At 45.0% G+C, this 25,134-nt stretch overlaps 1 protein-coding gene across 6 annotated transcripts in view; it reads left to right on the top strand.

The window, feature by feature from the left end:
* Positions 1-25,134, top strand: part of ILDR2 (immunoglobulin like domain containing receptor 2) — a 55,253-nt gene that overhangs the window by 11,748 nt on the left and 18,371 nt on the right. For 4 of the 6 annotated variants that reach the window (XM_032862954.1, XM_032862951.1, XM_032862950.1 and 1 more), the window contains exons 2-4: positions 3,801-4,133; positions 5,052-5,171; positions 23,303-23,359. In XM_032862954.1, the coding sequence (XP_032718845.1) occupies positions 3,801-4,133; positions 5,052-5,171; positions 23,303-23,359 (510 nt within the window). The remainder of the gene's footprint in view (positions 1-3,800; positions 4,134-5,051; positions 5,172-23,302; positions 23,360-25,134) is intronic. The other 2 variants (XM_032862955.1, XM_032862953.1) reach the window with 1 other exon arrangement.

Below are 25,134 nucleotides of genomic sequence, written 5' to 3'. Positions count from 1 at the left end.
GCGTTCTCTCTTAACTCTTCACTTTTATTTTCCTCAAAGGTCCAATACACTGGCATTTCCTTGAAGTTTCTAGTCCTGTCCTCTCCCGTTGTCCGGCTCCGTCCTTAGCTTATGGTCCCAAGGTCCCGTTACACCTGCACGTGTGCACACATGGTTACCCCCCATTTTCTGATTTCCAGGAGGTGCACACGTGTTTGTGCCCTGAGGAGCACACCCCGGGCATCGTCACTGTGCAACTCCTCATTACCCGTTCTAACATTCTCGTGCAGCCTTGCCCATCCTGCACTATACGCATTCAGCACCTCCCGTCTGGGCATCTGTGCTCACCAAGCTCCAGGTTCACAGCTTCACCAGAAGTCAGCAGACCGTTCTTGACGGCAGCAGCCACAGTACATTTACTTAGTGCCCGCTGTATATCATATTATCCTGAGTGCTTAGGTTAAATGTTCACGTAACCCTCGGTGAGCTCCATAAGGTAGTTACAATTTTTATGTACCGATGAGGAAATATTCACCAGTGAGGAGAGTGAAACTTGTGAGTTGAGAAATTTGCCTTCGGTCATGCAGCTACGAAGTGGTAAAGCTTGGAATCTACTTTAGTGCTAGCTCCCAATTCCATGCCTTTAACTCTCACATTATACAAAGGCAGACGTTTCTGACTCTCTATTCCTTATTTTTGGGAGCACGACTTTATATTGTATGTCATGGAACAAGCTGAGAACCAACGAACTTCCATTAATAATTAGGAGAGTCCAAGGGCACCCAGGTGGCTCGGTCACTTAGCTGGCTCTTGATTTCAACTCAGATCATATCTCCGGGTTGTGAGATCCAGCCCCACGTTGGGTTCCGTGCTGGGTGTGGAGCTTGTTTGAGATTCCCTCTCTCCCTCTGCCCCTTCCCGCTCCCTTTCTTAAATTGAGGGAGTCCAGTGGCTTGGTCAAGCAGCTAATCTCATTAACAGAGGACAGAGCTGGGAAGGAGGTTATTGTTAGTACTCCCCTAATGAGCAAAACCCCACACTTAACTGTCAAAAAAAGTCCCCCGGTGAAACAAAACAAACAGAAAACCCTACAACACTTTTATTTAGCACCTGCCTCCTTTGCTGGTTTTATTTATCCTACAAACACTAGGAAATGGGATTTTCCAGGTATAGCCTGAACAGGTAGCAGAGAAGAAAGGTGGTGTGGTCAAGTACAAAGCGTTGTACTGGGAACAATGTCTGTGATTGGCTCTCCAGCCTCAACCACGGCTAGCTGGTCTCTTCCCCTCTGTCCCTTTTCTGTTACCTGCAAAACTGGAGTGTGAATAAGGATTTGGAGAACAATGACAAAGTTAAGAACTAATGCAATAGAATTTAAGGCGAAACTGTAAAGAAATTTATTTTCCCAATCCAGCTCTGTGACTTAGGAAGCAGTGGAATGAACCACATCAGTATTTGGGGGCTGGTGGAAGGAAACAATGGAGCCTACAAATGGGGGTTCTTCAGTGAGCTTCCAGAGAGGAATGATTTGCCCCTTGATGGGGCTGATCTGCATATTCTGACTGTATTCAAACCTGTTGGTGGTGAATGTTCATGGAGATTGGGGAGCCTTGGTGTGGGAGGTGAGAGGAAAGGCAGGAAACAGGAAGGAGGATTCGTGAGTACTGGGCATGGTCACGGGGCTGCTCCAGGGTCTTCTCCCTGCGAGCTGTTTGTTTACAGCCCTGTGAGTAAGGATTATGAGGCTCCTAAAGGCCTCATGTCTACTGGATGGCCAGATGGGACTCAAAGCCCTATCTATGTGATTCCAGTGCTATTTTACTATATTGTGCTACCTCTGACGCATTTAACTGGTTTTCTCTACAAAATTCTAGAAATTTCCACAGTAATGACTATTACCATGTGCATGCATTCCTTCATTTATTCTAGGATACCTGGTAGGTTTAAAAACTAAGATTTGGTAAATCTCAAATACTCGCACTTCCTCATTCCGCAGAACACAGAAACTGTTTTCTCCCCAGAAGCATTAGAACATAGGAGACGTTCATAAATAAATGTATGTTTGAACCATAAGAGTGAGTGTGTTTGCAGGAGGTCATTTTGAACACTGGCGGTGATAAAGGATGGAAGGCACCCGAAGGAAACGAGTCCTTCCTTGTGTGTCTCAAGTCCACTGTAATTTTAGGTTGAAATGTTCTGTCTCAAGCTTCCTGAAGCTGACTTGGCAGGCTCCTAAATTTAATTCAGAACCTCTTTACTGTGTCTTTCTATCCATATTCCTTTTTTCTGCCTCTCATCATCATTCTCTTTCTGCTTCTAATGTCAGATCAAGCTAGAAACTCTTGACTCTCCCATCCAACTGAGAAAGTTAAGTTCTCTTTGCTTGGAATTTCTAGATCTCACCATTGAGTTAATAGAGAGCTTTTGCCTCTCAAACACTCCCCTGGTCTGCCATTCACTGAAATGTCCCTCTTTCTTGGACACCACGCCTCAGGTTGGATCTTTTCACCACTTAAACTTCTCATCTGCTTTCTAGCATTTTTTTCCTCACTTTTTTTTTCTTGATTACCGTTCAAAGCTTTTGAACTTAGTCTACTGCTTTTGATCGGAAAAGGCTTCATTTCTCTTAAAGCTTTCGTTTTCCCTTCATCTCTGTCCCCTTTGCTTGGTTATCAACTAGAAGGGAAGTCACTTCTCCTGAAGTCATACTTCCCAGCCTCGTGGTCTTTATTTATCAAATATTTGTTGAGTACTTACGGGCTTCACAAACTGGGACCTCGACATAAGACACGTTTCTTACCTGACAACTCTGTTAGGGGTGACAGGCATGAAAATAAATACTTGCAGAGTAATTATAAGAAATGTCTAAAAGAGGATGCTGAGGTTCTGATGGCACAAAGGAGGAAGTGAGTAATGAATTAAGGGTCAGAGAAGGCCTACCGAAAGCCTTTAACCTGGGTTTTGAAAGGTGGAAAAGAGTTTCCCAATGAAAGAAGTGACGAAAAAAGCATTCCAGAAACTGAGAGTATCACGTGCTAAAGACCTAGGGGTGTGAGCTAGCAAGTCTCACTTGGGGAACCTGTTACTTGTTTGGTTATTCTTGGTGCTCAAATAGAGATGCCACCAGAAATGAGGCTGAGGAGGTAAGAGGGATTCGATGATGGGGCACCTTCAGTGCCTTCCCAGGAACTTTGGGTTCTATCCTGAAGGCTATGGAGGCTGAGGGAAGGGTTTTAAGAAGCTGAGCCATAGCAGTCCGATTTAGAAAGATCATCTGAACTATATAGCAAGGATGGGCAACTGTAGGTGGGGATACCTGACAAGAGATTATGGTAATACAAGTAAGAAATGAAGAGGGCGCCAACAGAAGCAATGGCGGTGAGGTCAAAGAGGAAAGAAGATAGTAAAGATATTAAGAGATCAAGTGGAGGGGCATCTGGGTGGCGTCTGACTTTGGCTCAGGTCATGATCTCAAGGGACTGAGCTCCAGGTCAGGCTCCCTGTTCAGCAAGGAGTCGGCTTCTCCCTTTCCCTCTGCATCTCCCCCTGCTTGTGCTGATGCTGTCTTTTTCTCTCTCTCAAATAAATAAAAACTTAAAGAGAGAGAGAGATCAGGCAGATATGGCTTAGTGATTGCCTGGACATTGGGAGTGAAGGCAGGTGTCCAGACAACGCCACCCGATGGATACTGATGCCATTAACTGTGATGGAGAAGGCGGGAAGGGGCAGGTTAGGGAGGTGAGATGGAGAGGTGTGCGTGTGTGGCGTGAGGTGAGGTCCAGGATGTGGGTACCATTGGATATACTCATTCTGTCTTGCAGCCATGGCTGACGGCCTTCAAGTCACGGTGCTTGACAAGAAGAAGGTGGCCATGCTCTTTCAGCCCACCGTGCTCCGATGCCACTTCTCCACGTCCTCCCGACAGCCTGCCGTCGTGCAGTGGAAGTTCAAATCCTACTGCCAGGATCGCATGGGGGAGTCCTTGGGCATGTCCTCTCCCCGGGCCCAGTCTCTCAGCAAAAGAAACCTGGAATGGGACCCCTACTTGGATTGCTTAGACAGCAGGAGGACTGTCCGCGTGGTAGCTTCAAAACAGGGCTCGACCGTCACCCTGGGAGATTTCTACAGGGGCAGAGAGATCACAATCGTGCATGGTAATGACACCTCTGCTTTGAATCCCGGAATAAAAGGGAGATGAGTTCTGTTGTCCCAAACACAGGGGGATGTCAGCCTCTCCGCCTTGCAACCCCTCAAGATTTTGATTTTATGGGAAGTGGAAGCATCAAGAAGCCTAGCAGATGACTTAATGTGACAGCGAGGCGGGGAGGGGGAAGGGTGTAATATCTAGAACAGACACTGAGATGAGCTTTGGAAATGGTCTTTCTCAAACCTGACCTCTAATCTGAAGAGCTTGCTATCAGAACTGAATTGAAAGAGGTTCTCGTCAAAGAATGTTCTCAAATACACCTTGACATCAGCCTTTATGGCCCTTTCCCAAAGTCAGAGAGCAGACTTCCCTAAGAAGTTCCTCTGCTGGGAGAAGGGATGTATGTATACACCGTCCAGAGCCAGGTAGATGCCTCGGCCTGAGCCCCGTGCGGTTCTGTATCACTTCTACCCTTTCTTCTGCTCCCTAAAGTATTGGACTAGAAAAGGGCCTACGAGGCTGACCTGATCTATTTGATCATTTGAATTTCAAAGAACTCCTGTGAAGCCAGCTCATTTCCAGGAGTCCAGAGTAATTCTGGAATGACCTGGCTTTCAAGGACTTCTGCAGACCTGGTTAGTTGAAAGCAGCCTTCTATTCCCAAAACTGGACTAGAACTAGAACAGTTTCTGGGAACACCCTAGGCCTTTCACCTTAGGGATGCTAGTATTTGCTATCGGGTTTTTATCTGTTTGTTTATTTGTTCATTGGAAGTAAAGCAGACATCTTGTCAACCACCATTTAGGCAGCGAAGTAGAACACGGCAGACATTCCTTCTGGAACAGCCCCCTCTCACCCTCCATTGTCCAGTGCTTTCCTTTCAGGGAGACGTTTTAGGAACTGGACCTTCTTTTTATGGTAACAGATGCAGATCTTCAAATTGGAAAACTCATGTGGGGAGACAGCGGACTCTATTACTGTATCATCACCACCCCCGATGACCTGGAGGGCAAAAACGAGGACCTGGCCGAGCTGCTGGTGTTGGGTAAGTGAAAGCCATCGGCAGCTTGGCCGTCTTAGACCCCTTGCGCTGCTCCCTCCACTCACTGCTCCCCACGTGCCCCAGCAGCGGGCATACACCAGGCTTTATTTCTTGTGCGCAAACGGGCTTTAGAAACTCCTCATGAGCAATAGCCATATTTATTGCACCTGGTTTCTTGGAGGCCCTTTTTGGCACAGTCCTGATGTCTCTTCTGCTCTCTCAGGGTTGTTTCTCTCCCTCCTTTCCGCTTGTGTCCCCTTAACCCTGATTTCTCTCTGCTCTTAGGCTTTACTTCTCTTTTTGTGTGCTAAGTGTTGAGGAAAATGCCAGACGCCTTTGAAGCAGAGTAGAGATAACTGGGAGATAAGAATTCATTGCTGAGTGAGGAATCTCCCAAGATGTCAGGAATCTTTTTCCATTCAGTTACCTACATGTAAGACAGTCCCGAGGAAGGGTGGCTGTCAGCTGGAGGGTTTAACCATCAAACGTGCTTGATGGAAAGAACTATTGTTGGAGAGTCTGCTAGGGTTTAGTTGGAAGGCAAATGCCTTGAAACCTAAAAGCTTCTGAGTCATTCTCAAAGCAAATAGATCTAATCTTTATTAATTTCTTTGTAAAGGAAAATTCATTATTTTTGGCCACGTGTCCTCTTTTGCAGATTGGAGAAGTGTCAGTGGGAAATGACTTCTGTGTATGGAACTGAAAATTGAGCACATATTTCATGTTCTATAAAACGTTGGTTGTACAACAAAATTAGAATAAAATATACAGAAATTAAGAAAAGAATCTGCATTAGTTGTAGGAGAAAGGTAAATGCTTGAGGCCATTTTTTAGATGAAATGACTTTTTTTTTTTGTAGTTTCCAAGAAGCCAGGTGATAACAATTTGGAGGAATGTTTCTTTTAAAGGCAAATGAGGTTGAAGGTTACTTTTACCCTATGTGGGAAACTCGGGGCCCAGGGAGAAAGTGGAATTTGCTATTTAGGATTTTTAGTTTTACTCTATGATGACTGTGTGCCTTTAGCAAATCAAGTATTCTGCTGCCTTACTTTTATGGTTTATAAGATGTATTAAGGTAATTATTTATTAATAACTAACACTTTTATTAATAATAATTAACCTTTATTAGAGGGCTGACTTAATTCAAATACATATTCCTTGGGTCTCATATGTGAAGCATAGCTGCCATGATTTGTAAAAAATGGGAAGTAGGACAGACATACAAAAGGAGGCAAAAAAGTAAAAAGGCTTATACTGACATTGTGGAAGAATGCAGAGAAATCAGATTTGGGATCTGCAGTGACTCTGTAAATCAGAAGGGAATAAAAAGATAAATTTCTGCCCAATCACACAACTCTCATGGCCAAGTTTGAAGGAACAAGTGGCTCATTGAGCCTGCAATTAGCTAATTGTGGACACAATTATCTGGCCAGTGCAGACATTTGCAGAGAAGTAATTGCCTGTGCGGGGGAAAAGGATGCCAGGTAAAAACCACTTTAAATAATTTGTTCCCAATTCTGCAAATGTGGGAAAATGAATAGAGGGGAAGCCTTGTCTGCTGAGGATGTGCTGACATGCGGGAAGGGCATTCCCCTGGATCCAAACTTGTAGTCATTGGGGGAAGACACCATCCTTGGGGCAAAGAGAGGTGGGTGAAAGAAAGGCTCAGATGAAGACGGTCACCAATGATGGGAGAAGAGATGAAGAACAAAAACCACTGTCACTCTAAAAAGAATGGTAAAGGAAAATGGGGGGGGGGGCTGCAAATCAACTCATCACAGAAGAGGCATGTCTGTGAGATGAGGAGGTACATGCTAGCGTTCTTGGGGAGGAGAAACACATCACTCCGCTGTGTTCCACATTAATTAGAAATGTTCGGAGCATGATATATTTGCCATGTGAACTTTTTAGGGCAACACTAGTTGTGCTATTTATTTAAAGAAGTGAGTTTGAAATCAACGAGAATTTTTGGGACACAGGAAGGACTTTATTTACTTCCCAGATGCAAACTTCTGAGTCTTCTTTGTCTTGATACCCTTCGTAGAATGTTTCAAAGTATCGTCACAGTTTTTAAAATTCTAATTGTTTGGTTGTTATATCCTATAGGCCCAATGGTTAGGTATTCCTTTCATGTGAGGCCAAGAGAGCAGCCTGATGTCTGAGGTCAACCTCAAGGAGATGAAGACCTCAGGGGGCTCATAACTGAGTCAACAGTCTGCTAATTGCAACCTCCATGAGCCACTGCCTCAGTCATTGAATATTACATCAGGAATGGTTAGAGGGGCTGGGAAGGTTTGATCTAGTGAAGGAGGACTTGGGAAGTATCTCCAGTTGAAATTGTACAGAAGAGGGCCTAGAAACTTACTCTGCCTGTGTGGCTGTGTAGAACTAGAACCAGGAGTACAGGTTATAAGGGGCAGGAGTCCATCTCAAAATGAAGAAATAACTTAACAATTGGAGCCAACTGAAGATGGAATAAGCCTTCCCAGGAGTAGTGACTTCTTTGTCCCAGGAGGGCGGAAAAAAATCTTGGGAGTTGTTATAAATGAGACATTTCCATATAAGAAAAGGTGTTTAGCTTACTTCTGAGATCCATTTCAATTTCAGAATTTGGGGATTGAAAAGTTGAGGAACATAAGGGGTGTGACTACCTTGACAAACAAGAAAATGACCTCCCAGGACTTAAGTCCTCGTGACACAGATAGAAGGGGTTACAGGTTGGTTACAAGAATGTACAGGATGACATTGATTCACAAGGAAGCCAGAGAGAATAGACTATGGCCTTTTGCTGTAGGTCAGAGTTAAAAGGAATAATCCCACAAGAATGAAAAGAAACTGTTGATGGTGGCTGGAAGGAGCTGAGCATAGCTCTTCTTGAAGATGATCACGAAGTGGGGAGCAGAAAACTGGTTGGAATTTCAGCTGGCCAATTAGTAAGGAAAGGCGAGTTAAAGGGATAAATTAGAGAAGAAGTTAAGAATTTATTTTTTTTCCATCATAGAAAGGTGAAGACGAAATGTTAACAGAACAAGATGGTGAAGTATCTTATATGTCAGATTAAGAAATTTGGACTTTGTCCTGAAGACTATGGGGAGCCAGTACAGAAACACCAACAGAGGAATGAAGTGCGATCTCAGGATCAAAACACTACTTAGCTGCAGGGTAGACCATGCAAAAGAATGCAAGAACAGAGGCCTGGGCTGTGGGGCTGCTGCAGCAGCGTGGGTGAAAGCCTGTGAGATTCTGAACCGGACCAGTGGCTTGAGAAGCGACAACACAGAAACATTTCAGAGACGGAAGGGATGGATCTTGGTGACTAATGTAAAAAAAAAAAGAAATGAGAGAGAGGGATGAGTCAAAAGGACACCATGATTTCTAGCTAGCTGGGTAGCCAGCTGTTCCATCAACCAAGAGAGGATACAGGTTGGAAAGCAGGTTGGGGAAGCAGAATGACTTTGGTTCTTGACATGTTGAATATGGGAGGCGTGTGGGAACCCAAAGTAGGGATGTCCTGCTGACAACTGGAAATGGAGGTCTGGAACCCAGTGGAGAAGCAAGGATCAGACATAATAGATTTGAGAATCCTTAGTGGTACAGCCATGAAAAAATAGATGAGTCACCCAGGAAGTTTATATAAAGTGGAAAGGGCCAAGGGCAGAACCTGTCAGTCTTATATCCTGGCTTGCTTCATGGGAGTGGTTCCCCGTGGTACTGCAGCGGTACTTGTCTTGATTTCTCCCACAACACTGGAGGCTTCTCCATAGCACTGGACCACGTGCTCTTCAGAGTAAAGGACTAATGCTCGTTTGTCTTTACATCTGTAATGCCTGTTGAGTATAAAGAGGCCGGTGTGAGTGTTTTTTAAAAAATGATAAATAGATAGCATCTATAACTAATATTTTATGCCCCTTAAGTGTTGGCAAGTGCTAAGTATGTATTTGTTGACTTACAAAGGGTCAGTACCACAGATGTCTACAGTCTCAAGTGAGGTAACATGGTTTCATCTCACTGGGCTATAATTCTTTATCTGGCTCTTTCAATTATTACTGGTGGTAAGTCCATCCAGGACTGTGGTTGGAAGCAACAAAGTTGGACTCTGGCTAACTTCAGCAGGAAACTCAGTTGTTGGAAGGGTGTCATGACCGAAAGGAAGGCTGGACAATTGGTCTCTGAAGAGAATAGTATGCTAAGGTAATGCTTGTCAGCTTCTGTAAAAACATCCCCCAAATCTCAGTGACTTACTACATGTAGTAGAAATCTCTTACTTCCTCTCGTCCCAGTCAGATATGAGCTAGGAGGCTTACCTGGGTAGCTCCCTTCCAGGTGCTGGAGGAGGGGCTCTAAGCTTCTCCATTGTTTGGCTCCGCTGGCCCGCAGACATTTGCTCCCACCTGCTCAGAAAGAGAGAGTGAGAAACGTCATGTGGGACTTTTTAGGGACCAGGTCTGGCAGTGACATGGGTCACTTCTGCTGTTATTTTGTATTTCCCCGGGAAAAAAAAGTGAAGATGTTTTGATGAACACAGCACAGTCCTTGATGTGTCAGAGATCCTGTAGCGTCTATGTAGCAAGAATTAGTAAACAATGTCTTTAAGACTCCATATCCAGAAAAAATCAATTTAACTGTTTTTTCTGGGTTTTTTTTCTTCATTTTTCCACTCAAGTCAGTCTCAGGTGAGTGAGTCGAGTTGGCCCAGTTTGGACATGCGTCCGCTGCTTAGCCTTGGGAGATCAAGGACTCTTCGTGGCTAGTCCGAGATGTGGAGGAAAATCATCTCCCCAGAGTAAACTGGGGCACTCTTACCTAAAAAAAGGAAGAATGGATGTGAGAGGCAAAAAAAAAAAAAAAAAAAAAAAAAAGAAGAAGAAGAAGGAAAAGAAAAAGCAATTAATGTTCTCCAAAGGGATACCATTACTATGTCTGCTATTCATAAAGTACACTGATAATAAGTTGTAGTTCATAATTTTTTTTTCTGTAAGAACCATGTAAGGTAGGAGAGGAGGCATTATTTTCCTTGTGTTCCAAATGAAGAAATTAATGTTTAAGATTTATAAGTTATCCCTGTTAAAAAAAAAAAAAAAAAGCATTGATGATGACCAAACTCAAATGTCTTAGTTCCTAGCCTCATCTCTTTCCACGATACCACAGGCCCTGTCTACATTAAGAAGCTATAGAATACTCCTCTGCAGAAGCCTTATTTGTTTATTTATTTATGTAGAGTGCAAGCACAAGTGGAGAGGGGGTAGGAGAGGAGGGGCAGAGGGAAAGGGAGAGAGAATCTTGAGCAGGATTCTCGATCAGCACTGAAACCGACGCGGGGCTTGATCTCATGACCCTGAGATCATGACCTGAGTCGAAATCAAGAGTCAGAGGCTTAACCTACGGAGCCACCCAGGCGCCCTATAAGCCATGTTTTAAAAATTGTGGTTGCTGCTTGAGGTCGTGGGTAATAATTTTACTTGTCCCAGATTTGCTTTAGTATTTTCACTTTATTTCTTAGGGAAACTGCCTATACCATTGACCTAGGCCCTTACTTCAAAGGCAGAGTTGTTTTTGCCCGGATTGCATACCTCCCCCACTGAGCATGACCCCAGACATCTGAACCATCTACAAATCACGATGGATGCTTCTTTCAGAGGTTTCAGAAATATCTGAAGACAAGTGATTCAGAGAAATGGGAGGACAACTGCTGATTCAACATTAAACACAAAAAGTATACTGAACATTCTTTAATCTCTTTTTGATGATTCAGAAGGTAAAGTCATGCCAAAGTTAGAGATACACTTGGTGTTTTGGGTACTTTGAGAGGACTGTGACAGGTACCTTAGAAACATTTAGATGTTTGGGATCATAGAGCCATACCATAGACAGAAAAAAGGAGTGTCCAGAAATCTGCCACCCTGAGATTAGATGTTGGTCTGAGATCTGTGGTAAGGACAGGATGTTTATAACCTGGAAACATGCCACTGTTTGGATAGGAGGAAAGTTCCCTTGGGCAGCTCCAGCTGGCAGGAAAAGGACTTCACCATTCAGGAAGGCTCCAGCAGAGAAGTTATTATTTTAAAATCTAAAAGCAGCTCGCCTTGTTCTTACGTCTTCCCATGTGCAATATGAGGGCTGACCTGTTCTGTCTGATGTCCCATATGGTAGCTTGTTTTTTAAGGGCCTTCAAGTAGAAAAATGAGGGAAAGGGCCCAGGTGGGAACATCGCTGGGTGAACACTCCTGATTCTGGACTGAAAACAGAGTAAGAGGACATGACCCAAGGGGTGTTTAGATTAAAGCGAAGGAAGCCTTTCCTAATGGCAAATAACACTTTTTAGAAATCATGGTTCTTGGGGGGAATTAGAGAAACTTCCTCTCTGATGAGCTTTCAACATGGAACAGGTTCTCTTGTCTAAGATATTAGGATAAACAAGATCGCTTTCAGAGTCCTTTCCATGATTTTGACTTTACTTAGAAGACTCACCAATTGCAGAATTAATTCTCTGTATAGGGTGATGCCTAAAATCCTGCTGTTTTGTTTTGCTTTGATATTGTTTTAGAAAAAAAATTATGCATGTGTATTGTAAACATTTCAAGCAGAACAGAAATGTACAAAAGAAGAAAATATCTCCTAAAATCTCGCCTTCCAGACCAATGACCGTATTCTTCTGAACTCTCCCAGTTGCAAGGGCTAGACGCTTAATCTGGCTTAGGGAAATTTTTTGGTTTAGGGAACTGGTAAGTCCAGGCTCAAGCGTGTCTGAGTCCTAGTGTCCAGATTATATTTTAAAGCATTTGTTTCTTCTGTGTTAGCTTAATTCTCAGTCAGGCTCCCCATCTGGGGCAAAGGTAGCCCCCAGCAGTTCTAGATTTCCATGGTCTTTAGTGCCTTCCCTCTCAGGAGGATAGATGCCTTTCTCCATGGTGTCGGCAGAAGTCTAGTGTTGGGGGTAGACCGTGCTTTGGGACAGGAGGGCAAGTACGCCAACAGCCCCCGTTGAACCACACGAACTGAAAGGAAAAAGGAAAAGGAGTAGCTTCCTAAAGGGAAGTTGGGCCGTTGTTTCCAAATGAAGAAGGCAGGCAAAAACAAACACTGTTAATATTTTGTGGATCTCATCCATTTGTGTTTCTTTATAGGCCCAAGTGCAACGCTATTCCAGGAAGCCAGAAATAGGTTTGCTCCCAGCAGGTCCTTGTGAGTAGGCGCTAAGTCAGGATTGGTTCTTCCTGTGACAGTGATGCCACAGAGACACCTTTGTTTTCCTGTCGTGCTTCCAGCTTTCCCTTCAATCTCCTCTTGTGATTTACTGGGCATGGGAGGGAGGCACAGACATGCATGGATTTTCATAAAATCACGTTGTTCACAACACTGGGCCTGAAATTGCTACTGTGGTCGAAAATACGTCGTTCAGCCCATTAGTATTAAGAAGCCATTAAGAACAAAGTCAGAAATCAGGGAACTCTTGGGAGGGGACGTCTCAGAACTTTGGGGATTTTTGACAGGTGCGTATTTCGGAGGCTGAGCAGGAATGCTCTGGCACTCACCCCTCGTCAGTGCTGCACGCCCCCCTCACCCCCCCAACATTAGTTCTGGCTGTTCAGAAAGGCTACTTGTCGCCCAGGCTCCTCCTCCTCCTTCTCTCCGTCTTTGCCAGCGCCAGCCCGGTGGTGCTGCTGCTAACCAAGGAGATTTGCCGATTAAAAGGGCTTCAGCTCCTAGAGTTCCCATGGCAACAGCCTCCTTGGAGGTCTTTGTTGCTTGCTAAAACTTTGATCTCTCAGAGTGGCTGCTGCTGTTTCTCTCCAAGATTTACAAACAGAAGAAGAGGGAAAAAGAAATGGGGGGGAAGAAAGAAGAAGTTTACTCCTGGCAGAAAGGAGAGAAGGAATTAATGACAGAGCCACGCTCTAGCCATAAATCTGGGGTTTACACCTTTGGACCATCTTTGGATTTTCATATTTTCATTTGTAGACTCAGTTATACCTCGGAGAACTGGGCCCCACGTGAAAGACCTTAACTAGGTTTGATTCCACTAAGAGGGCGGAACCATCCTTTCTGTCTTCAGTAGACACCTGGGCCTTCAGATTTCCGGAGAAGACAAGACAACCATGCTGACTCCGTGCCAGGAGAGAGAGAGGACTAATGAGGCTTGAGCTCTTTAGGCTTCGACACTGTCACCTGTCCTCCCAGTCCTCTCTCCCGCGCCTGGCCTGCTCTGCTTACGTAGATCCCTCTGTTGGAGGAACTAAAAAGCCAGCCAGGCAGCAACCGGAATGTGATTCTGGTTAGTGACTGTCAGTGACAACCATTCTATGGTGTGAGCCATGGGGTGGGGCGTGTGACTGCTCCAGAGACTTGGGATCAGGCCTTTTCGTCTTCACAGGAAGTCTCCTGTGGCCTTCAGGCCTCTCTACTGCTTAATTGCAACCTTGCTCTTTGATGGGCACCGTGATAGTTAGTTCTGCTTCAAGTGTGCTTTACATTTAAATTATGATTTACATTTAACTCGTCTTTTTTGCATACTATGTCCCCAGCACAGTGAAGATACAAAATAAGTGACACTATCTTGTCCTATAAAAATTACTGTCTTTTGGTAAAGATAAAAATTGTATTTCTGAAGCAATTAGAGAGTACAAGAAAAGATTAAGACTGTGTTTGACATTAAGTATCAAGGCTATTGGTTCTCAAGAGGGGGCTATTTTGCCCTCCCTTTCTCCCCTAGGAGACATTTGGCAATGTCTAGAAATATTTTTGGTCATCACAACTTGTAGGGTGCCAAAGGGGCCGAGGCAAGTGGCAGACTTTCTACAGTGCACAGGACAGCACTTTTATGCCCAGCAAAGAATTATCTGGCCCCAAATGTCAATAGTGCCAGTGTTGCAAAACCCTGATCTTGACCAAAGGTCCATCTCAATACCGGACAAAGTCTTCTGTGAAGTGTATGCGCTCTGGGGTAAGATACCCCTGGGCTCAGGGCAGCGACGTGGCCTAGCGAGAGTGGTTGTTGATGAGCCTCAGTGTCATTATCTGTAGAAGTGGGGAAGGGGTCACAAAGGTTACATGGAAGCCTGATTGCGAGGATGAAACGGCCCATCATAAGAACTCCCACCAGTTCCCGTCCCCCACACTTCATTGCTAGTGTGGTATCCTTAATCTGAGGGAACCCTCTTTAGAGAATCCTGGGTTCTGGGAATCCTGCTAGCAAGCAGATTTCCCTTCAGCCTGTTCCATAGGCAGAGGCTTTAACGAGCCATCTGCGAATCGGCAATCCTATTACTAATAGATGCACGTTTTCTCAGTGACATCTGTGCGCTGCCTTGCCAGTGGTGACCCTAATCAGCCCTGTGGGACTCTTCCTGCTGGTGGATTTCAGGACATTCTGTCCTAGCATGCTGTGTGTTGGTTACTGTGTTTTGGTTGCTTTTGGAAGTCCCCCTTTCTCAGAGGATGGCCCTTAGTTAATTACAGGGTGGTCAGTGCCTAGATACAAGCATTCCATCACCCAGGCCATTTGACGAAGTCTGGAGGGGCTTGGGGAACCCCTGACTTGGTTTAGGATCTGGATGGCCCCGGAAAGACTTTAGCTAGGGTGACTTTCTGATTTACCGTCCAAACCAGGATACCTCAGGGTGAGAAGGGAAAACTTTTAATAATTTATGTCAAGACAACAGGCATAAACTTGTACTGTCCAGTCAAACCGGTGTGACGGCCAGCCCATAGATATGACCACCTTGGAGGTTCTCCTTTGGTTTGAAGAGAGCACAACATCCAGAGAAGCTGGGGGCGAATTCGTGTCCGCTCCTGCCCTCCCCGGCTGACTCCTGCGGCCAGCAGCTGTTTAAGTCGTGGAGACCTGGGGATGGGCACGTCTCCACTCATTTACTAGAAACGTGCAGAGGCCCAGCAGAGAGACGTGGTTTGCCTTCGTGGTCCCCTGGGAGATTTCGCACCAAGATGTCTGGAGGGCAAAGGATGTCCACTGAGCTCTTCACGACCCTGGGTCGTTGCGAGAACAGACGAGGTCTTGAAGGCCTCTTTGCCTTCCTAATCCCAAGCCGGCCGGTCCCGCGCGCCGCCCGCTCTCCCCTCCGCCCCCTGCCCCCTCGCAGCCTTCATCCCGCCTCACTATTTTTGCTTCACTTGTTGCTCATCGCCGTGGGAGGAAGCTTGGCCTTCCATTAGCGCGCATTCCTGCAGCCCGCGGTTGCCGTGGTTACGCGGGCGCGAGCCGGAGCAGCTGGGTCAGCCCGCCAGCTCCATTGTGGTCCCGGGCCCGGCGCGGGAAGGCGGTTGGGGGGACGCGCCCGCACAGGGGGAGGCCCCGGGGGCCCCGGGAGAGTAGGTGTCACCGAGAAATCGGCTCAGCCCTGGGAAGAAAGAACTGCGGCCCTTGAAAGCCGGGCAGGAAACAGTCAATCCCTTTTCCTCCAAAGCCGGCTGCCGCCCTCCAGGGGTGCGGGGTCGCGTTCACCCGCGGGCGGTGCCCCCGACTGCGGTCCTGGTGGAAGCCCCTCGCACGGAGAGGGAGGAAAGGGCAGGGACGCTTGACAATCCAAGACCTACAAGCAGTGACCCCTTCCAGCCACCAGGCATTTTGGGGTTAAGTAGCCATTCTTGGTATCTTTGTGTTTAAGTTGCAGTCGCAGGTGCCAGTCTGTTGAATGGAGCAGAGTGGGCTCAGGAAATCACACTGGGTCCCCAGAAAGTCCATTTCCTCCTTCCATTAAATCCCGCCTTCCTCCGTGTCATTTTGGAGTCAAATCTAGCTGTCTTCAGCGTTTCCTCGCAGGCCAAGTTTTACATGTTGGATGACTACTAAGACTTGGCATCTCTTCTCTCTCTGGGGGCAGGGAGTTGGTTCACTACAGCACTTTGCAGAGTACTTTGCAATCATTTACATTATTGTTTATTAGTTTGTAGTAGCATGGTGAATGTCTTTTAATTAGCTCATACTGTGTTGTGATGGATTCAGTAATCATTTTCTGGTCACAACTTCAAAAGCTGCTGAAAATTTCAACCATCTCTAACATTTCATACATCCCCAAATTATACTTTAATTATATAAGTAGAGCAATAATGTCACAAACATAAATTTCAGAGTTGCTCTCTGCAAATATTAGGAAACTAGAAAGCTGTTGCTGCACATTTCTAAATTAAGGATAAGCAAATCTTGAGGGGGATTAAGATGTTGGGGGAAAAAATACCGGAATGGGGGTGAGTAAACCCAGGTTTTACTCCTGGTTTGATTATTCACTGTGTGACTGAGTAAGAGCCTTAATCTCTCTGAGCCTCAGATTTCTGGAAAATATGGGTGGGTTATGGATTAGATGACCTCTGAGATTCTTTCTAGCTATAAAATCGAATCCTGAAATTCTATGTGAATAAAAGAAGTCAGCACTGGGGTGTCTGGGGGGCTCAGATGCTTAAGTGTCCAACTCTTGATCTCAGCTCAGGTCTTGATCGCAAGAGTTCAAGCCCTGCGCTGGGCTCCAGGCTGGGTGTGGAGCCTACTAAAAAAAAAAAAAAAGGAAGAAGAAGTCAGTGCCTTAGGCCAAGCATATAATCACTGCCAAAAAGCCTAAAGCACTTATTAATAGTTAATTGCAGATACTAGTCATTTTGTGGAGAGAATTCACTGTCAGAATTATTCACTATAATTTAAAGTGACCTAAAATGTAAAAGATATAAAAAGAAAAAAGTACACACGTGAAATGCTTAAATACACTTTATAAATATATGTAAAAGAAAGGGAAGCTATATCCACATTTGTGATGGATAATCATAAATTATATTTATTGAATGCATGGTTGCTATGGGAATATAGACTAAAAACAGGGATGTGTGTGCACTTGGGAAATTTCCAGGCTATTTGGGATTCCAAATAGCCATAGAAACAACTTTATACTCAAGGGGGCCAGAGAAAGCCATCTGCTCTCCTAAAAGACTTAGGAGAGAAACATTTTGGACGGTTAGGAGCTGAGAGACCAGGGGGTGGGTACAGTACATCCCTGAAAATGGATCTAGGACATGTTAGGAAAGCTTGGAAGTGGGATGAAGCCCAGATGTGCCTTAAACAGAAGGGAGAAGAGGGGAATTACAAGGAACTGGGGAAGAAAACCCTTCTGAACATCTGATCATCCTGAACAGAAAGGTCACCAGTATGAATATTGGCAAACCTGAGGAGGACTCCAAGGTCACCCAAAGAAATAAATGGAGATAACAATGCTATTAGTGGTGGTGACATCCTAAGTATGAAGGAAGTATTGGGTTTTTTTCTCCTTTTTGTGAGTTCCCGGGCCTTAAATAATTTAGTGTGTGTTGTCAGCAAGTAAGTGACTAACAGATCTGGGATCTGAGAACAAGTTTGTCCTAAAGTAGGATTTCTGTAGTTTCCATTGCACTTTGAAGGTTTGGACTAGTAATCAGAGCTCAGACTTAAGTTTTAAGAGTAGTGACAAAAACAACTTTTTTTGGCTGAATGTTGTAGGCTTCTTGTCTCTCTCCATAATGTCTGCCTTAATAACACCATAGCCTGGTAGTTTGTAACTTGTGGGGAGTAGGGTGGAGTGGTGCTTCCAATCCCCTAGATAGCAAGATGTTGCAAGGACTAGAGGATGCTCCTGGCAGTGAGCCCTGAGTCCAGTACATAGAACAGCACTGAATGAATGAATGAATGTCTCCTTCATGTTCTTAATAAGAGCCTGTTTCCGTCTGGGATAAAAAGTGAACTATGAAACCAGAAGTCCAGCCAGAAGTTCAGCACCCCAGACGGTGGGGATTTGCTACTGGAAACCCTTCAAGGTCCCGTTGGGTGAGGTGGGCCACTGGGGATGCCGAGCACGGCTTACAGCCCCCGCCCCAGAGGGGTTTCCGTCCCTCTAGTGGAGGTCCATGTAAAATGGCTGTGGCAGCGGAGAGATAAGCGCCCTCGTGAAGCTGTGTATGGGGTCCTCAGGAGCACGGAGGAGGGAGCACCCTCTCGGGGCAACCTCCTTCCAGGGCTCTACCAGAATGGACTGGAGAGTGTGCGTGGTAAGGATTTGAGCAAAGCAGGAGACTGAGAAGTGCATTAGCTGGTGTTATTAGTAAAGAGGGTAAGTAATTCCTGCCTTGAGGAGCCTGGCCTACCGAAAAAAGAGCATCGGAACTTTGGGGAAGTCCCAAGCCCAGGACGTGGCTTGTGAAATGTGCAAAGATGAGGCCCCGAGGAGAAGAGAAGTGGGAAACCAGGCAAGGACTGTGTCTTTGGGGAAAGGCCTCTGGACCAGGTGGAATGGGATGTCAAGAAAAAGAAAAGAAATGAAAAAAAGAAAAAAGCTGATGATAATTGGATTTGGCAGGAGGAAAGTCCTTTGACCTTAGAAAGTTTGCGGAAGAGCAGCCAGTAACTACAACTCTTAGACCCACATTGCTGGGCAGGCTGCTGGGGCTGGACAGGGAGCCTCTCAGGCACGGGCTTCCCGCCTTTCTCCTGTTCATGTCCACCAGCACAGCCCACCTTTCTTTGTTGACTGAATGATGAACGAGTTGAGTTGGAGACATTCCAGAAGGGAGTTTTCCAGAAGTGGTTTTCAGGAATATGTCCTAAGAGTCCAGGTGGGGGTCACTTCAGTGTGCCAGTGGCAGGAAATAGCTGACATAGGGACTTGCATAGCTAAGATACAGGTTGTTTGAGTCACAACGCATGTTTCTGCCTGGATCATTCACACCAAGTATGAGGATGTTTTTGGCTGCAGAGTTTGTGATGGTAATTGTAGGAAGCAGGCGCTTGTGTTTGTGTGTACATGTGCAAACTATTAGTATGCCTAATTTGTTTGGTCTATTCATGTGGAAATGTCTTAAAAGTAATGGATTCTGCAAGGTTTGGGGAAAACTGCTTTGAGTGCTTACATAAGACCGGTATTTTCTACTGATAGTTTGAGCTGTGGTTTGAAAAGCATAGATGTGGCCCTCTGTTCACAGGGTCTGTTCTCTACCCTTTTCTCAGACATGAAAGTGACTTGTAATTGCCCCTCGTAAGCTGAATCCTGGAAGAATGGCAATGATTCACAAGTGTTGGTAAAGTGCTACTGAAAGCTGGAAAGGATTTACTGGAATTGTTTGGACTTTCTAAGATCAGACCTTCATTGGATGTGTTAGAATAGGAAGAAAAATAGAGTCTTTCCAGCCGGCAACAGCATTTCTTAGGAACTGTTCATCAAGAAGCTGGAAGCAAAATTATTTTCGGAAATATATGACTCCAGCATAAATCTACTTTTAAAAATGTCCTTAGCCCCAGGAAAATATAAATTGTGGTATAAAAGCCATAGAGATTTGCACTCTCTCGCTGCTGACATGATATAGTCATATTGTCTGCTATCCCCAAACCCCTTCAGGGTCCTGAAGTCTGAAGACATTACATTTCACCCACCATATGGCAAGATCCTATCTCCCATCCTGGGGCCAGCACTACACAGGTGCATTATGGGAAAACTTCATCTCTCCCTGAAGCATCAGTTACTAACTGTTGCTTGAGGGAGAATGAGAAGATTGATGTATGTCTCTCTGTCGGAGTGACAAGCTTTGTGGCTCTCCTGTCCATATTTTTGATACCACCCTATCCTCAAGTTTTTAAATTACAAATGCAAACATATAATCTAGAAATGAAAATCCCTTCATTGTTCTTCCATGATGCCCATTCCAGCTCTCCAGAAATAAGGAGCCAACAATTTGGTGTGTAATACTCTTGCTTTCAGATTTTCATTCGAACATAGGTTCTTAGAGCTCACACTCACGGACATTCTGTTGTGTGTAGAAACAATGTCAGAAGACCAGCAAAGTGATCTAAACAGCCTGTGGGGAAATCCAGCTTTTGTGTTTTATGTGCTCACAAATATCTTGGTCTGTTTATACCTGTCAGTGGTTCCAAGTATGTGATCTCTGGGCCCTACACAACCCCCAAATATATTTTGTATGGCTTGTCCAGTGTTTTAAAAAATCTATGAATCAGTTGCCAACATTTGAAAATCAGGATATTTCACACAAAAAGTCTGTGGTCTGGCTAATCTTGAGAAACAGGAAGACCTGCAACTCGGAAGACACAGTCCTGTCAGGCAGTGGTTGGCTAGAGGTGAACAGCAGTAGCCCCAGAGACACGTAATCGGCCATTCGCTTTGCCCCTAAATGCTCCCTGATGCGTTACCCTCGGCTAGCTGCATTTATGTACCTTACCTGCTCTCCCTGTAAACAGCTGAGTTTGCAACTCTAACCATTAAGCACCAGATTTGAGAGCCAAAAATATTATAGATAGGGTGACCATATAATTAATTGTCCAAAATAGGACACCTTGAGAGTTAAAAGTAGTGCTATTAATATTTACACCAGGACAGCAGGCACACACCCGGACATATGGTCTCTCTCTTTGTAGATCACTTTATTTAATCTCGTCACTTGACTAGGGAGAAAATGGAGACCTAGAAAGAGGTTTGCCTGTGGCACTCACCAAGCAAACAAAGGACAGAGTTGACTCCCAGTACCCTGCCTCCCAGTCCACTGCTTTCTCCAGTATAATGTCATCTCTATCATGTGTATGAGCTCCATATTTTCCTTGAATATATGGATTTTTTCTTTTTTTTTTAAAGATTTTATTTATTTATTGACAAAGAGAGTGAGAGAGCACAAGCAAGGGGAGCAGAAGAGGGAGAGGGAGAAGCAAGCTTCCTGCTGAGCAAGGAGCCCGATGTGGGACTCGATCTCAGGACCCTGGGATCATGACCTGAGCTGAAGGCAGGTGCTCAACCATCTGAACTACCCAGGCACCCAAATATATGGATTTTTTTATAGTTCATAATTATCACATGGCTAATACCCTGTGAGGGTGTACAGATCTGCAGTTTATATCATCAATAATATTTCAGTTATGAATGTGGTTAATTATGGGCTACCACATATCTAGAGATGTTTAAAACATTGGTAGGTGTGAGAGCTCAAGGGTAGATGCAAGAAAAGCTTTTTCACTTCACTAGCTACAATAAGAGATGCATTCAGAAGTGCTAATTGTCTGGATTTTTAAAAAATCATTAAGTGACTCTCTGACAGCTAGCTTGCTGGAACAAGAGATGTCATTGGCCGTTGGCTGGTAGTTAGTATGAATTGTGTCTTTAAGAGATGGCCAACATCCCCAACTCCCCAGTCCTTGCCCAGTTGTTTCCTTGTAGAGTTTCCAAGAGGCATTTGTGCGCAGAACACTCCAGATGAGACCAATGCCTGCACTTATCAGACTCTGGTCCCAAATCCCTGTCTGGTATTCCGTCCCAGGAACGGGATGGGACTGCTGTGAGCCTCAGCGGCTCCTCTTAGCATTTCAGGAAGTCTTAGGCCGAAGGCTCGCATACGGATTCTCCTCCAGGATGCCTTTTTCCAGTGTTCCACTTGGCTCCTGAGTGTTCTTCCAGTAGACCCTGCAAACAGCAGGCAATCCTTGGCACGTTAGCTGCACAAGATAAAAGACAGACAGAAAGAAGCCCTTCTCGCCGAAACCTAGAACAGAGTGAGCCTAAGTCCCTCGTTCTATACTTCTTTGCCCTTGGAATGTCTTGTGGTCCCAATTAATTTTTCAAATGAGGGACCATTACCCACGCAGGACATGCAAGCAGGACACATTTTACCACATTGGCCTTGTCTAGTTAGGGAGAGCCAAGAAAAAGTAAATGTCCCAGAGGAGCTGCTTTTTCTTTGACTTTGATCAGTGCTTCTTTTCAATGGAGTGGTTTGAGAGAGGAGGGGACCAGTGAGCAATCATGACCCATCTTAAGATTCAAAATATGAACCACACACAGGTAACTTTTTCCTCTAATGCAACTCAGCAAACTTAAGTTGTTTTCTAAATAAACCAACTCCATATGCATGAAACAGACGCCCTCAAACTGTATTCAGTAGGCTCCTGAGCCTTTGAAGGGTTAATAGTTTGGCTACATTGGTATAAGTAAAAAAATAGTATTAAATTTCTTTCTTTTTTTTCTTTTTTTTTTTTTACTCTCTACTGTGATTACTAAAAAAGCTAAAGTTAACGTGTCGCTCACATTATATTTCTGTTGGACAGAGCCATTCTAGGGGAGTATGTTAGGCACATAAGTGAAGTCATAAGGTTCAGTTCATGCTTGAGTGGTACGCCAGCGGCTTTTTGCCTTAGGGGTCTGAAGGAGGCAACCGGAGGGGTGCTTCGTAGGGCAGCTTGCTCGTTAGCAAGGCTTCAGTGTGGTAGAAACATCCGGGACAAGTGCGAAAGTCGTATCAGGGTCTTTACGTCTAGCGTGATAGGAGAACGTGGGAAAAGCATTCGGTGCTTCTTCCTATACATCAGGCTAGTGGTTAAAAGGATGAACCTCCAGATCCCCGACGTCTTCCACAGTCTTGGCTCCTGCGCAGCTCTTTGCCTTCCCGAGCCCTGACGGGCACCTGTTCTGACACCAGCCTGTCAGCTCACCTGCTGTCCCACGCAGAAGGCACTTGGGTTCATACAAGGCCAGCTTCAGGTCCCATATGGAAAAGCCGCACCAGATACATATGTAGAGAGTATTTCTGAAACCAGAAGGGGTGTAGAGGAGCATGCCAGTCATCTAGCTTTAGCTTCCCCTTGCCTTTTAGAATTTTAATCACTGAAGCATCTTTAGGCTATAAATAGAGTCACATAGTGAGACCATTCTGGGTTAAAACCAGATACGGACTTGTGCTTTGCTATGGACATGGGACTGTGTATGGATGTATGAAAATGTGGGTTGCACGTTTGGATACAGCTGGGTTTGACTCTCCGATCACATGTGTGGAGAAGACTGTGTACATGAATGGAGACGGCGTATGTCAGTCTGCTCGAGCAGGGCTTTTCATATGGGAAGCAGAGATTTCCTCCTTCTATAAATAGTTGGAGAGAAAGTTCTGTTTGTGCTTCCATCTGGTTTCCGTGCAAAGTTCACTTAGGTGGCTGCCGAAGAGGGATGGAGAAAGCTTTTCTCTTGACTGAGCTCAGCCTCTGGGACTTGCCCCTTCCTACCGCAGAGAGCCTGGGTCCCCAGCCCTGTGGAGGGACGGGGCCAGTGGCACCAGGCTTCAGGCTGTGTTTGCCCTTGGAGTAACCTCTTCCCTTCTTCTTTTCCTTCTACCTCCTCCAGGCAGGACAGGGCTGCTTGCTGACCTCTTGCCCAGTTTTGCTGTGGAAATTATGCCAGGTACTCAGTCATTTCACTCTTTATTTGCTTAATTTGCTGTCACTCTGTCTGTCTTGCTTCTGCATTAGTTGCTAATCGCTCCTTTAACTTGTTTGCACATTTGTCTGTACGTTTCTGTGGTCTTTTCCAGGATGAACTAAGCCCAGTGGAAAAGACTTTTAGATTGTGTTTCTTCTGTCACCAGGCCCTAAAAGAATCATGATAATTAAAATGGGCTGCAACGGGGACCCGCCCCTTCAGTGTTGGGCCTTGCAGGCTCTTTGGCAATCTTTGGAACCATTCAGTATCTCTGCTGTGCCTAGACAGCTATAAGTATCCCTAGTGGAGTTACTATTTATCGCATTTCCTTATTCCCTAAATTAAATGTTTATCTGTTCATTAGGGTACAATTGTGTTGCTCCGAATTACCTTTCATAACTTGATCAAAACATATTTCCAAGCCTTATGAAAGTAACATACCCCACCTCCCTTGAGAAGTACACATGTGAACACCTACATTGCTTTGCAATTCCAGGAGCTTCTTGGACCCCCTAAGTCCCTGGGATCCATAGACCATATGTCAGGGAAACACCCAAATGTGCACCCTGTCGTTTTCTGTAGCTTCAGTTGAATGCACCAGCCGAAACCAGCCAGCCTCAGCTCGCCGCAGCCCCAGAGTCCATAATGGAAGCGGGTTTGGAGAGAAATAAGAATGAGCTATGGGAAGGGACATATGCAAACTCAGGGAATGGGAAAGACTATGATTCCGACTTGCTTTAGACGGCTTCTGGCAAAGGGCTAAGAGCTGCCTAAGTGTTGGGAGCAACAGAGAGATACAAAATATTCCTGGCCATTGGTTTTGACTTTGTTCAGGTTTTAAAACATCTGAAGTCTTTACAGTTGAGTTTCACTAATTATTCTTCCATGAATTCTCCTGTTTTGCCGTTAGCTGGCCATCCCAAATACGGACGTTCTTCATATAAATGTTGATCCCAGGGACACATGTAGACACCTCTTTGTGACTCCCCCTTATCCAGAGTTGTGTCTGCTTGTACCCATTTGTTCATCACACCCACAAACAACGTTACAAAGCATTACTTCAAACTAGATGTTTTATCTCCCGGTCCCAAGAAAGAGTTACTGTATTTTTCATATCTGGTCCTTGTCCATTGAATATCCCTCCCTTTTGGCTCCCAAGAATCCTTTCATGGAGAGCATTCTTTTGTTTCTCTGAGATAAAACTGCCAGTCTTTAACCTTGTCTGCCTGAGCCTCATTGTAGCCTCAGAGCCACACCACCGCTCTGTTCCTCAGGGCTCCTGTCTTAGGCTATATAATGTTATTGTGTTGTAGCTGAGGACTGGGACAAAGCCCTCAGCTATCTATTGTCCTCAGCAGGAATGCTCTCCAGACCATTCTCACCAGACCCAAGACCTTCTCATTTCCTCACTGAAGAGATGGTGACCTGGTTAATTTGAGTGTATTTCAGAGGGAGAGTGAGGACGGACATTCAGGAAACATAAGTTGCTTGTTCTTGTCCTGAGGAAATCATGTTCTAAACAAAGATAATTTTAGCATTAAGACAAAACCCTTTATATAACAAAAATATCCTATTTTCAAGCTCCAACTGAATGTCCATTTAATTGAAGGAATATTTAACAACCAAAATTCAATAAAAACAATATGTACTTAAAGTTCATTGTAAAGGGACTTCTGGTAGGTGGCCTTCCGTCAAAATGAATCACTTTAATCTTTGGACTTTCAAAGGCAATCCTGGCTCATCCAGTCCATCCCAGG

Source organism: Lontra canadensis, unplaced genomic scaffold (assembly GCF_010015895.1).
Source record: "Lontra canadensis isolate GAN:19392208 unplaced genomic scaffold, GSC_riverotter_1.0 scaffold24, whole genome shotgun sequence".
In the NCBI taxonomy this organism is placed as follows: domain Eukaryota; kingdom Metazoa; phylum Chordata; class Mammalia; order Carnivora; family Mustelidae; genus Lontra; species Lontra canadensis.
The sequence above is the reverse complement of the archived record's forward strand: the minus strand, read 5'-3'. Positions and strand labels throughout refer to the sequence as shown.